The sequence below is a fragment of the Salvelinus fontinalis genome, chromosome 12 (genome assembly GCF_029448725.1).
Source record: "Salvelinus fontinalis isolate EN_2023a chromosome 12, ASM2944872v1, whole genome shotgun sequence".
In the NCBI taxonomy this organism is placed as follows: domain Eukaryota; kingdom Metazoa; phylum Chordata; class Actinopteri; order Salmoniformes; family Salmonidae; genus Salvelinus; species Salvelinus fontinalis.
In genome coordinates this window covers 3,322,491-3,336,779 of record NC_074676.1, presented here as the reverse complement: position 1 = coordinate 3,336,779, position 14,289 = coordinate 3,322,491, and the positions used below count along the sequence as shown (strand labels likewise).

The following is a 14,289-nucleotide window of genomic DNA, read 5'->3' as shown; positions in this document are numbered from 1 at the left end:
TTGTTGCTACCATGTTGTCATGTTGTGTTGCTGCCTTGCTATGTTGTTGTCTTAGGTCTCTCTTTATGTAGTGTTGTGTTGTCTCTCTTGTCGTGGTGTGTGTTTTGTCCTATATTTATATAAAATAAAATAAAATCATCCCAGCCCGTCCCCGCAGGAGGCCTTTTGGTAGGCCGTCATTTTAAGTAAGAATTTGTACTTAACTGACTTGCCTAGTTAAATAAAGGTTAAATAAACAAAAAACAACAGTGAAGTCAAAAAAGAGTTAAGAAAATATTTACCAAATAAACTAAAGTAAAAAATTTGAACAAGTAAGACAATAAAATAACAATTACAGGTACAGTTTAGTCGAGGTAATTTATACATGTAGAGGTCCTGGATGGCAGGAAGTTTGGCCCAAGTGATGTACGCAGTCGTACGCAGTACCCTCTGTAGTGACTAATGAGTTGTGCATTCTGAGATACCGTTCTGCATACTACTGTTGTACCGCGCCCTTATTTGCCTGTTTGTGGTCCACCTGTTAGTTTGCATGAATCATGGCATTCTCCTTTGTCCTCTCTCATCAACGAGCTGTTTTCGCCCACAGGACTGCTGCTGACTGGATGTTTTTTGTTTGTTGCACCATTCTCAGTAAACTGTGCGTGAAAAGCCCAGGAGGGCGGCCGTTTCCGAGATACTGGATCCGGCACAACTGGCACCAACGGTCATACCACGCTCAAAGTCGCTTAGGTATAACGTTCAACTAAACAGTAACTGAATGCCTTGACGCCTGTCTGCATGCTTCATATAGCAAGCCACGGCCATGTGACTCACTGTCTGTAGGAGCAATCCACTTGGGAACGGGGTAGTGTACCTAATAAACATTTCCACACCTACGCACGCACGCACACACACACACACAACAACCGATTGAAGAAACAAAGGACTGAGAAATCCATCTTGAAATCATAAAATTGAAAAGGCTACATTACATAAAACGATACAGGCATTTCTGGCACAATCCTCTTTTTCCATGGCTGGTGCACATCTCAAGGCTGAAGCAGCAAAACACATGTTTCTAATACAGCTCACATGTAAAGAGAGAAAAGACAAAGGCTGGGCCTAACATAGTGTATAAGAGGTCATACAAAAAGTTTGGTAGTGATTCATATGTTGATGATGTAAAGAAAATATGGTGGTCTGTGGTGTGTAATGAGGAGCAAGCAGATGCTGCACTTGACGCATTTCTGAAACTACTTATTCCAGTTACTAATAAGCATGCACCCATTAAGAAAATGACTTTAAAAACTGTTAAATCCCCTTGCATTGATGAGGAATTGAAAAATTGCATGGTTGAGAGGGATGAGGCAAAAGGTATGGCATCTAAGTCTGGCAGCCCAACTGATTGGCAAACGTACTGCAAATTAAGAAATCATGTGACTAAACTAAATAAAATAAAAATAAACTACACTATGAAACAAAGAAATGATATAAAAAACGATAGTAAAAAGCGTTGGGGCACCTTAAATTAAATTTTGTCTCCTTCATTTATTGAATCAGATGACTCATTCCTCACAAAGTCCACTGATATTGCAAACTACTTTAATGACTTTTTCATTGGCAAGATAAGCAAACTTAGGGATGGCATGCCAGAGGACGCGGCTGGGGATGCCGTCTGGGCCTGCAGCCTTGCGTGGGTTAACACGTTTAAATGTTTTACTCACGTCGGCTGTAGTGAAGGAGAGTCCGCAGGTTTTGGTAGCGGGCCGTGTCAGTGGCACTGTATTGTCCTCAAACCGAGCAAAGAAATGGTTTAGTCTGTCTGGGAGCAAGACATCCTGGTCCGCGACGGGGCTGGTTTTCTTTTTGTAATCCGTGATTGACTGTAGACCCTGCCACATACCTCTTGTGTCTGAGCTGTTGAATTGCGACTCTACTTTGTCTCTATACTGGCACTTAGCTTGTTTGATTGCCTTGCGGAGGGAATAGCTACACTGTTTGTATTCGGTCATGTTTCCGGTCACCTTGCCCTGATTAAAAGCAGTGGTTCGCGCTTTCAGTTTCGCGCGAATGCTGCCATCAATCCACGGTTCCTGGTTTGGGAATGTTTTAATCGTTGCTGTGGGTATTATGTCGCCGATGCACTTTCTAATGAACTCGCTCACCGAATCAGCGTATTCGTCAATGTTGTTGTTGGACGCAATACAGAACATATCCCAATCCACGTGATCGAAGCAGTCTTGAAGCGTGGAGTCAGATTGGTCGGACCAGCATTGAACAGACCTGAGCGCTGGAGCTTCTTGTTTTAGTTTCTGTTTGTAGGCTGGAAGCAACAAAATGGAGTCGTGGTCAGCTTTTCCGAAAGGAGGGCGGGGGAGGGCCTTATATGCGTCGCGGAAGTTAGAATAACAATGATCGAGGGTTTTACCAGCCCTGGTAGCACAATCGATATGCTGATAGAATTTAGGGAGTTTTGTTTTCAGAATAGCCTTGTTAAAATTCCCAGCTATGATGAATGCAGCCTCAGGGTGTATGGTTTCCAGTTTACATAGAGTCAGATAAAGTTCGTTCAGGGCCATCGATGTGTCTGCTTGGGGGGGAATATATATGGCTGTGATTATAATCGAAGAGAATTCCCTTGGTAGATAATGCGGTCGACATTTGATGGTGAGGAATTCTAAGTCAGGTGAACAGAATGGAACAGAAGTTCCTGTATGTTGTTATGATCACACCACGTCTCGTTAATCATAAGACATACCCCCCCGCCCCTCTTCTTACCAGAAAGATGTTTGTTTCTGTCGGCGCGATGCGTGAAGAAACCAGCTGGCTGCACCGACTCCGTTAGCGTCTCTCGAGTGAGCCTTGTTTCCGTGAAGCAAAGAACGTTACAGTCTCTGATGTCTCTCTGGAATGCTACCCTTGCTCGGATTTCATCAACCTTGTTGTCAAGAGACTGGACATTGGCGAGTAGTATGCTAGGGAGTGGAGCGCGATGTGCCCGTTTCCAAAGCCTGACCAGAAGACCGCTTCGTTTGCCCTTTTTACGGCGTCGTTGTTTAGGGTCGCCGGCTGGGATCTGATCCATTGTACTGGGAAGGCAAAACACAGGATCCGCTTCGGGAGTCATATTCCTGGTCGTAATGATAGTGAGTTGACGTTGTTCTTATATTCAGTAGTTCCTCCCGACTGTATGTAATGAAACATAAGATTACCTGGGGTACCAATGTAAGAAATAACACGTAAAAAAAAAAAATACTGCATAGTTTCCTAGGAACGCAAAGCGAGGCGGCCATCTCTGTCGGCGCCGGAAGTAGAAACCCCCAATGAGCGCTGATGTGCGTAATGATGGTGACAGGTGTGCGTATTGAAGGGCAGCCTGGCACCCTCGAGCGCCAGAGAGCACGGGAGCAGGCATGACAAAAAACATGTGGCCAAATCAACTATTTGGTACATTCTTAAAAAGAAACAACGCACTGGTGAGACCAGGAACACCAAAAGGACAAGAAGACCACGGAAAACAACTGTGGTGGATGACAGAATAAATCTTTCCCTGGTGAAGAAAAACCCCTTCACAACAGTTGGCCAGATCAAGAACACGCTACAGGAGGTAGGCATATATGTGTCAAAGTCAACAATCAAGAGAAGACTTAATACAGAGGGTTTACCACAAGATGTAAACCATTCTGGAAGACCAGATTAAAAACATTTTTAAAAGCCTGTACAGTTCTGGAACAACATCCTATGGACAGATGAGACAAAGATCAACATGTATCAGAATGATGGGAAGAGAAGTGTATGGAGAAGGAAAGGAACTGCTCATGATCCGAAGCATACCACATCTGTGAAGCGTGGTGGAAGTAGTGTTATGGCGTGGGCATGTATGGCTGCCAATGGATCTGATTCCCTTGTATTTATTTATGTGACTGCTGACAAAAGGAGCAGGGTGAATTTTGAAGTGGTTAGAGCTATTATATCTGCTCAGATTCAGCCAAATACTTCAAAACTCATTGGACGGCGCATCACAGTGCAGATGGACAATGACCCGAAGCAGACCGCGAAAGCAACCCAATACTTTTTTAAGGCAACGAAGTGGAATGTTCTGCAATGGCCAAGTCAATCACCTGACCCGAATCCAATTGAGCATGCATTTCACTTGCTGAAGGCAAAACTGAAGGCCCCAAGAACAAGGAGGAACTGAAGGCTGCAGTAAAGTCTTAGCAGAGCACCACCAGGGACGAAACCCAGCATCTGGTGATGTATATGGGTTCCAGACTTCATGCAGTCATTGAATGCAAAGGATTTTCAACCAAGGATTAAAACTCACAATTTAATTCATGGTAGTTTGTCCAATTACTTTTGAGCCCCTAAAATTGGGGGGCTATGTATGCAAATGGTTGTAATTCCTGCACGGTTCATACAATAATTGACAAAATCCTTAAATTAAAGATGAAACTCTACACGTAAAGCACATCTTGACTGTTTCCTTTCAAAACCATTGTGGTGACGTACAGAGCCAAAATAATGCAAATTGTGTCACTGTCTAAGTTCTTATGGACCAAACGATATACAGTACCAGTCAAAAGTTTGGACACACCTACTCATTCAAGGGTTTTTCTTTATTTTTTACAATTTTCTACATTGTAGAATAATAGTTAAGACATCAGATTTATGAAATAAATATGGAATCGTGTAGTAAACAAAAAAGTGTTCAAATATATTTTGATTTGTTTATAACGGAGATTCTTCAAACCGTGGTCTGGCTTTTTTATGGAGGTTTTGGAGGAGTGGCTTCTTCCTTGCTGAGTGGCCATTCAGGTTCTGTTGATATAGGACTCGTTTTACTGTGGATATAGATACTTTTGTACCTGTTTCCTCCAGCATCTTCACAAGGTCCTTTGCTGTTGTTCTGGGATTGATTTGCACTTTTCGCACCAAAGTACGTTCATCTCTAGAAGACAGGCCTGAGCGGTATAACAGCTGCGTGGACCCATGGTGTTTATTCTTGCGCACTATTGTTTGTCCAGATGAACATGGTACCTTCAGGCGTTTGGAAATTGCTCCCAAGGATAAACCAGACTTGTGGAAGTCTACAAATATTTTTCTGAGGTCTTGGCTGATTTATTTTGATTTTCCCATGATGTCAAGCAAAGAGGCACTGAGTTTGAAGGTAGGCTTTGAAATACATCCACAGGTACACCTCCAATTGACTCAAATGATGTCAGAAGCTTCTAAAGCCATTATATTATTTTTCTGGAAATTTCCAAGCTGTTTAAAGGCACAGTCAAAGGCATGTAAATTTCTGACCCACTGGAATATAGTGATACAGTGAATTATAAGAGAAATAATCTGTCTGTAAACAATTGTTGGAAAAATGACTTGTGTCACGCACAAAGTAGATGTCCTAACCGACTTGCCAAAACTATAGTTTGTTAACTAGAATTTTGTGGAGTGTTTGAAAAAGTAGTTTTAATGACTTCAACCTAAGTGTATGTAAACTTCCGACGACAACTGTCACTCCAATATATTGGTATACCAGTACCAGATTTAGTCGGGACCGAGACGCAGGGGCCATCAATGTGGAGGGGGAAGGGGGGGGGGTGTGTGTGTCTCGGCACAGTCCCCGGAAGGGGAGGCGACGCCCAGGACCGCTGAACCAACCACAGAGGGAGGTACCACATATACCCGATAGTACCTAGTAAAGGTGCAAGAGGAAGCCCAGCTGGCCGCAGCACAGATATCAGCGAGGGGCACTCCTCTCAGTAGAGCCCAGGACGCAGCCACACCTCGTGTTGAATGTGCCACCACAGATCCCAGCACTGCCTTGCCATGCTGTCGTAATCTGTACACGATCCAGTGAGAGAGCCTCTGCTTTGATAGCCCAGCCCCCAGGACTCTCTCACCATAGCAGACAAAGAGCTGGTCTGTAGTTCTCTCTGACCACATCCGCTCCACATAGGCAGCCAGTGCACGCACAGCATGCCGGAGGGAGGTCCAGACTCCCCCGCCCCTACCCTCTCACTGTAGAGGCTGCCAAGCCCTCATCCAAGCGAGACTGCAGGTATTGGAAGACATACTGCCCCCACCCCCCCGCGCGTAACTCGGGCACAACCTCAATACAGGTGCACCAAGAGCAGAACAACCGCCAGCGCAACTGGTATCCGCATGGTGTTCATTACGCCCTCCTGTAGTCCTAACATCAAATCAAATTGTATTAGTCACATGCTTACTGACAAGCCCCTAACCAACGGTGCAGTTTCAAAAAAAATACAGATAAGAATAAGAGGCCAAGAGAACAGAGAGACTCATATGTGGCTTTCAAGTCCCCATCAAAGAATCTGGGGGGTCCCCGCTTCAGTTGCGGGTTCCTCCCTATAATCTCCCGGTCCGGGAGAACCATGGCAGCTATCACGGTGTCCATGGTCGGGTACTCCTGGAGGCCGAGTGGCTCGCAACGTAACTCCATGGTCCAGTCTCTGCTGTGAGTCGGAAGCACCCCCCGGCAGAGATCCAGCTCTCCTGCAAGGCATCACGGACCTCAGCAGAGATGGGGACAGATGGAGAGTAATCATTGTCCATCAGTTTGATGTCCTGTGCAGTGTCTACCCGAGTGAGTAGGCTCCTCATAGCCTTTTGAGCCGCTGGGGGCGATGAAGCCCCGCTGCCAGCTTCTGATGGCCTGTCATGAACCACTTGGAGGAATAGGAACCCAGTGAGGGATAAATTACCTAGTATCTCTGTAAAAAAACACAGAAGACCCTTGTGGGAAAAGCAGGCAGACAAAAAAACAGCAACCAGGTAATGGATTTGATTTATTAGTTTTTTTGTTTTTCGCCAACTGCAATATTACCTAACCGGTTTAATATCCAAGCAATAGAAATAGGACCATATGATGGAGTAACTCTGTTAAGGACCTCCAAAGTTAGTCTCAATGTAGTGGAAAGCCCACCACGATATTCTTACACTCTGCAGGGGAAAGAACAAGAAAAAAAACCCTGCAGGGTAATTAGCAGAGAACCGGCGCCATGTGGCCAGCTGCTCCAGGTTGCAAACAGCTAGTAAGTATACTTCCACGCAAGATATTACACTTTAGAGTGACTTACCAAGCGAACTTCAGAAAGTTTGTACCTCAAACCATATGGATGTCTGCCGACAAAATGAAAGAGAACGTGTGTCATGGCAATGGGGTCTATATATAGGGGCAGACCCCAGGCGTGACACAGGTGTACACAGGAGTGAATCTGTAAATTCTCACCTCGGATGTATCCCTCCGCCGCAAACTGATACCATTATATTGGAGTGATCCAATAGTGAAACATAACATTGTAGGACAAATACATGCCATAGCGTACAGCAATAAACTGCTACAAACTAACTCAGCACGGATTAAAAACTTGAGTTACCTAGCTATATTCCACCTCTGCAGTTTCCTCAACTCAACTGAGAGAAGGTTAGCTGTTTTCTCACTGCTGCTGCACTCTCCATAGTCCTAAAAAAAAGCCAGCCAGCCAATCAAACAGGCTTCCCATTAGTTCTGAGCCATCTACATGGTCCTAAAGCCAGCCTGCTAATACTTCAAAAACAAACACACCTTCTATTCTGCTTGTGACAATTTCTTTATGACAACGTTCTTGTGGGCCCCTCTCATTAGCTGCCATGGGTAATTTTTAAATTTTATTTAACCTTTATTTAACTAGGCAAGTCAGTTAAGAACAAATTATTATTTACAATGACGCCTTTCCCCGGCCAAACCCTAACGACACTGGGCCAATTGTGCGTCGCCCTATGGGAGTCCCAATCACGGCTGGTTTTGATAAAGTCTGGAATTGACCCAGGGTCTGTAGTGACACCTCTAGCACTAAGACTGCAGTACCTTAGACCCCTGCGCCACTCGGGAGCCCAATGCGCACCCATGGTAATGCGCACCCATGGCACCCATTCTAGTCTGCCCATGCGTGTGAGTCTACAGCAGAGTTTGGCACCTCAAGGACATGTTTTGATAAACCACATATCAGTGCTAGACTTGTGGTGAAAGACTATTCCTTTTCGTTTGAAAGTTTTGGACATGTACAATTGATATTATTTCATTTACATTTACATTTAAGTCATTTAGCAGACGCTCTTATCCAGAGCGACTTACAAATTGGAAAGTTCATACATATTCATCCTGGTCCCCCCGTGGGTATTGAACCCTGGTCCCCCCGTGGGAATTGAACCCACAACCCTGGCGTTGCAAGCGCCATGCTCTACCAACTGAGCCACACGGGACCATTTCCATCGTTTTTAGCATTTTACGAGGAAACAACACTTATATTTTAGGTTACGTCTTGTATCCACTCATTCCAAATAGACACAATCAAAACTGTTAATAGAATGAGAAAACATGCAGATTTCCCAAAACAGAAACGCCTATGAAGACCTATCACATTTGGTATGTGCTGCATTTATCATAGCAACCGTATTATATGGATAAAATAGATAGATACATGTATTGGTTTTACATCTCGAGTATTGCAAGCGAGAAGGTTAAGAATAATTGTGTTCTGTGTAGGCCAACCCATAGGCTAAATAGGCTACTCATCGACAAGACTAGACTAGACTCCTATTCTTATTTCATAAAATGTTTAATAAAATGTTGTCCAGTGGGCCTACCAAAAAGTTCAAGTCATGGACATTCTACTGTATAAGACATTATATTTAACCAACTTAATTTGTTGTCAATTTACTGAACATGTCAGGGCTGAATTTTGTTGCCTGGTGATTTGTTGAGACCGTTTTGGTAACATCTTTCAAAACTTGGCAAATTTTATATTTCAACATTGAAAATAAAGCTATCGCCTCGTTAGTTAACATTTTATCTTTCAAAATGTGAAGAATAGGTTTTTATTTTTGGGTTGGAAAGCAATAGGCCAATGACTCAAACTCCTATGAAAGGATGTATAACTCCACAAACATCAGTATTTCCACATTTATTTTCACGAACTAACGACAAAATGGTTGTTATCTCCAATGTTGAAGTGTTATAAACACAGCGAAAAAAAGATACGTCCTCGCACTGTCAACTGAGTTTATTTTCAGCAAACCTAACATGTGTAAATATTTGTATGAACATAACAAGATTCAACAACTGCGACAGAAACTGAACAAGTTCCATAGACATGTGACTAACACAAATTGAATAATGTGTCCCTGAACAAAGGGGGGGGTCAAAATCAAAAGTAACAGTCATTATCTGGTGTGGCCACCAGCTGCATTAAGTACTGCAGTGCATCTCCTCCTCATGGACTGCACCAGATTTGCCAGTTCTTGCTGTGAGATGTTACCCCACTCTTCTACCAAGACACCTGCAATCCTGGACATTTCTGGGTGGGAATGGCCCTAGCCCTCACCCTCCGATCCAACAGGTCCCAGACGTGCTCAATGGGATTGAGATCCGGTCTCTTCGCTGGCCATGGCAGAATACTGACATTCCTGTCTTGCAGGAAATCACGCACAGAACGAGCAGTATGGCTGGTGGCATTGTCATGCTGGAGGGTCATGTCAGGATGAGCCTGCAGGAAGGGTACCACATGAGGGAGGAGGATGTCTTCCCTCTAACGCACAGCGTCGAGATTGCCTGCAATGACAACAAGCTCAGTCCGATGATGCTGTGACACACTGCCCCAGACCATGACGGACCCTCCACCTCCAAATCGATCCCGCTCCAGAGTACAGGCCCCGGTGTAACGCTCATTCCTTCGGCGATAAACGCGAATCCGACCATCACCCCTGGTGAGACAAAACCGCGACTCGTCAGTGAAGAGCACTTTTTGGCAGTCCTGTCTGGTCCAGCGACGGTGGGTTTGTGCCCATAGGCGACGTTGTTGCCGGTGATGTCTGGTGAGGACCTGCCTTACAACAGGCCTACAAGCCCTCAGTCCAGCCTCTCTCAGCCTATTGCGGACAGTCTGAGCACTGATGGAGGGATTGTGCATTCCTGGTGTAACTCTGGCAGTTGTTGCCATCCTGTACCTGTCCCGCAGGTGTGATGTTCGGATGTACCGATCCTGTGCGGGTGTTGTTACATGTGGTTTGCCACTGCAAGGACGATCAGCTGTCCGTCCTGTCTCCCTGTAGCGCTGTCTTAGGCGTCTCACAGTACAGACATTGCAATTTATTGCCCTGGCCACATCTGCAGTCATCATGCCTCCTTGCAGCAAGGCAAGTTCACGCAGATGAGCAGGGGCACTGGGCATCTGTCTTTTGGTGTTTTTCAGAGTCAGTAGAAAGGCCTCTTAGTGTCCTAAGTTTTCATAACTGTGACCTTAATTGCCTACCGTCTGTAAGCTGTTAGTGTCTTAACGACCGTTCCACAGGTGCATGTTCATTAATTGTTTATGGTTCATTGAACAAGCATGGGAAACAGTTTTTAAACCCTTTACAAGGAAGATATGTGAAGTTATTTGGATTTTTACTAATTATCTTTGAAAGACAGGGTCCTGAAAAAGGGACATTACTTTTTTTTGCTGAGTTTAGTATGTTCCATGTATTTAGGCATAAGTTATTAGACGGGGTATACATAGGCAATATATAAACACTCTTTGCTCAGTTTTAGACCTTAAAACAATATTAAAGACGATTCACTGCATTGGTTAAGTAAAATAATAGCACTTTCAAGGAACAAAAAAAAGACCATAGGCTAAATTACAATTGTTGAAATTCAAATAGCTTACTGACACGAGAGAAGGATTACCCTTAAAACTCTCAAGGAATTGGGCCTGAACATCTTTAACATAGAATGGACCTCATTAAAGTTACATGTGAACATCTGTCATCTTCAACATGTAAAGTAACGAGCATTTAAAAGTTTATTGATCAACCCCGCTGCTCCCTGTGGACATATGGGCTGCAATTAGCTGGATATCACAATAGTTTAAATATATTTTTTTTCAGCTGTTTGTATGAATAGAGGGAAACATGTCTTTTGTTGTCCAATGCTGGACATTATGTGGCTGAATTAATTGGTCTTGGCTATGTGTACATGGATTTGCCATATGGCAACAAAAAGGAAAGAATGGAGATGGGGAGCTCTTTGTGTTGGAAATTAGAGCAAGGCCGTCCGAGGTACACGTGTGTGCTTGGAACTGGCAAAGTCATTCTTGCCATCAAAAGTCTTCACATTTTCAAACTATTGGCTAAACCACTGATAGGGACTTTGTCAGCATTATGAAGGGGGTATAGGCCTATGCGTCTAGCATGCTGAGTGCGTGGCTTGCTTTCTTTCAATTAAGGGTACACTTGTAAGTATGACAAACTGAATGGTTTGTTTCAATGGACCAGGACAATTACAAAGACGAGTATTTTTTTCTTATTGCTCTCTTATTCGGGCAGGTAGCCTCCACGGCCGAGGTGGTGTGGCACGTTGGAGTAAACAGTGTGGGTGAGAGGTTCTTTAGACGAGTTGTTGAGTGCGGGTGAATGTGGGAGTGTCCGTGTGGACAATGCGGGTTCCAAAGGCAGCTGCTGCCGTTCTTTAGAAGCGAACGGGCCTTTAAATTAGACTATATCCCGCAGCTGCCCATGGCTGCATATTTGAATGCACCATCCCATTGCAATCCAACTAAGCTTGTACTTTTCTGCCTTATCTTTCTTTTTTCGTATTCTAGTTATTTCATCAAAAAGCAAGGACAACTTTTTTTTAGCATCCAGCAATAACAAAGTTGACCTTGAAGAATGTTATATGAGGAACATCATTAGGCTGTGGGGCTTTGTATTTAGATTCAATTGTATCGTTAATAGTCTTGGCCTATGCTTGCTTGATTTAATGTCCATGATTCTCTTGCCAGATGAGTTTGTATTCAGAAATGCTATGACTTTATCTCAGGGAAAGGGGTAGGCTATTTGATGGCAAAACAGAGCGGGCGGCGCAAATCGTGTTTTTCTTGTTGTGTCTGGTTCCAACAGATGTTGGCCGAGCTATGAGGTGATGTAGACTATGGAATGAGTGTCTATGCGGCTGTAAGCCGCTACCACTTTACAAACAGGTGGGATAAATCACACTCTAAAACTGACCCTTCCCGTAAAATATTCTGAGGTGATAAAAACTAAATTGTTACATTTGAACCAAAAATACTTTATTTTCATCTTTTGCTGAACAGAAAATCAGGGGGGGAAAAAAATCTCAGAAGCACTATGAAATCTACTTTGTAAATGTACTATAAAAAGCTACATGGTTGCAAAACATCACCAAAAAAACATTGTAAATAAAAAGTTGCCCTTTGGCTAAATCGAAAAGGTATTTGCAAATATAAAGAAACATAAATAAATTATAAGTTAGAATAGTCTTGAAATATAGCCTATATTTAAACAACCCTGATATACTTAACAGAAATCTGTATTTATAAAGCTGAACACTTTGGCCAGTGTAGACAATTTAAAATAGTTTAGGATTGCACATTTAACACTGTCAAGTGGCTTTATGCAAAGCAACCATGAATGCTACATTTTGTTTGAGTCTTTCTGCGAATTCTCTCTTCCCGAATTCTCTCTTCCCGACCATTCAATCTTGAGACCCCATGGAGTGTCGGCTACTTTCTATATACTGTAGGTCCACTCACACACCAAGCCAATGAATGGTCGAGCAGGAGTGTTCTCCTTCCCTTGTTTTCAGTCTTGTCTTCAAGTTGGAAGGTAGGGTTACAGGGGAAAGGATTGTTCAAACGCCTGGAAATATGAACAAAAAAAAAAGTGTTAACCGAAATCCAAAATTGTATAGACATGAACGACAAAAATCATGTATCAGATCTCTCAAAATAAATTCTGAGTTGTAACCTCAGCAGGGGTCACCATTTGCCTGAGCCTTTCCGGTCACAGTGACGCAGATTTCCTACCCAATCGCAAATTACTCTACTACGAGCTAAACTCACTATCAGCTTCCTCGACCAGTTAAAGTGTGTAACAGTGTTTTAGTTTCCCTTCGAATGGTTATCGGGAATAAATAACCCCACAACGTATGCGCAATTACGCACAAGTAACTATTGTGTCCATATGTAAAACGGCCAATGTTCAAATGCCTTGTAGCCATATTGAACTGTAGCTACATACCTTCAACGAATTTTCTTGCGTTGAGTTTGTTCTACGTGACATTGAGACGAAGGGTGGTGGCAAGTGCTTTCATTTAGCTTCGTTTCGGTCGTCATCCGTTTTCGTTTCATGTAAAAGTCTGGGGGAAAAAGTAACATTTAAATCCAAGAACTCACAGCATGGCCCAGGTGGCCAAATATTAGCCCACTGACCAGACAACACATGAAAATGACTACGTCACTTACCCAAATATATCTCGAGATTCAGCATCAATGCGTAAAACACACTAGGCTTAGCCTACATATATTTAGGCCTACCTGTAGCAAGTGTCGTCGTATCAGTAGTTATTTTGCATCGAACACGCGGGAGTTGTTTGCGAGTAGGCTTCCCCGAGTTCAGCTTCACTGCGCAGTTCTCCTGGTTGACTTCGGTGAGGCATGGAGTGTTACCTTTGGAGCTGGTCAAGCGGTCAACACAATGAGGCGATTCACCCTGAGAAGAGGAGTCCAGTAGGAGAACGTCAACGTCTGGCTTCACATTGACCGGTGTTACAACAATCCTCGCCCTCCCGACCTGTACAGGGTCCTGGTAGAAAACAGGGCTCATATCCACCGGGGTTTCCTCCCACACATAGTCCCCAGACAGTGGCACTTCGGCCTCGAAATTAAAGTTCCATTTCCGCTGGTCCCTATACGAAATATCCCGCATCTTGGATTTCATTTCCCGGTTCAGTTCGTCGTGATCCACCGGTCCAAAAAGATTACGACAGACGCCCGTGCGTGCGTGGAGAGGAAAGGTCATCGGTGTGGACAACCTCTCCGCGGCGCTGCTTAATAGCAGGACGTTTGACATTGTTTCCCCCAAATTCAACAAGAGGTGTAAATAAATTGCAGGATTTAGAGTGTCCTTAAATAGTTGGGGTTGCGTTTGCCCTCTTGTTTCTATGGAGTTGCGCAACGCTGTTCTCATTTAAATGTACCGGAGTAGAGCGTCACACCGTATTTAAAGTCCCAACAAGAAGTTGTAGTTTCGTCTAGCGAGATCGCTCGACCATTGGTTCGTTTACGTCCAACCCTTTCTAAGAATCCATAACCCATGTCCATTGGCTGGTGCGAATATTTGGACAGGGGCCAAGACAATTTGTGCATTTCCAAAGTCGATGTGAAACTGTTGCTACCTCAAGATTACCGTTCTGCTTGTCCACAGTTCAGGGTTGCCATGTCGACCGTTTTCTAGCGTTGGGCTACTGTG

The 14,289-nt window shown here is 43.9% G+C and overlaps 1 protein-coding gene across 1 annotated transcript; it reads right to left on the bottom strand.

Moving 5' to 3' along the window:
* Window positions 1-9,029: 9,029 nt before the first annotated feature.
* On the bottom strand, window positions 9,030-14,057 carry LOC129866635 (cyclin-dependent kinase inhibitor 1C-like). Its single transcript, XM_055939397.1, has 3 exons — window positions 13,356-14,057; window positions 13,060-13,177; window positions 9,030-12,678 (listed from the first exon to the last, which is right to left on the bottom strand). The coding sequence occupies exons 1-2, from the start codon at window positions 14,005-14,007 to the stop codon at window positions 13,062-13,064; spliced, it is 768 nt and encodes a 255-aa protein (XP_055795372.1). The 5' UTR covers window positions 14,008-14,057; the 3' UTR covers window positions 9,030-12,678; window positions 13,060-13,061.
* Between the last annotated feature and the right edge of the window lie 232 nt (window positions 14,058-14,289).

Excerpts from the sequence above, each read along its gene's own strand:
- LOC129866635 (XM_055939397.1), bottom strand. The coding sequence starts at position 14,007 with ATGAGAACAGCGTTGCGCAACTCCATAGAAACAAGAGGGCAAACGCAA. Across the intron at positions 13,178-13,355 it reads TACGACGACACTTGCTACAG|ACTTTTACATGAAACGAAAA; the intron begins GTAGGCCTAAAT and ends TTTTTCCCCCAG.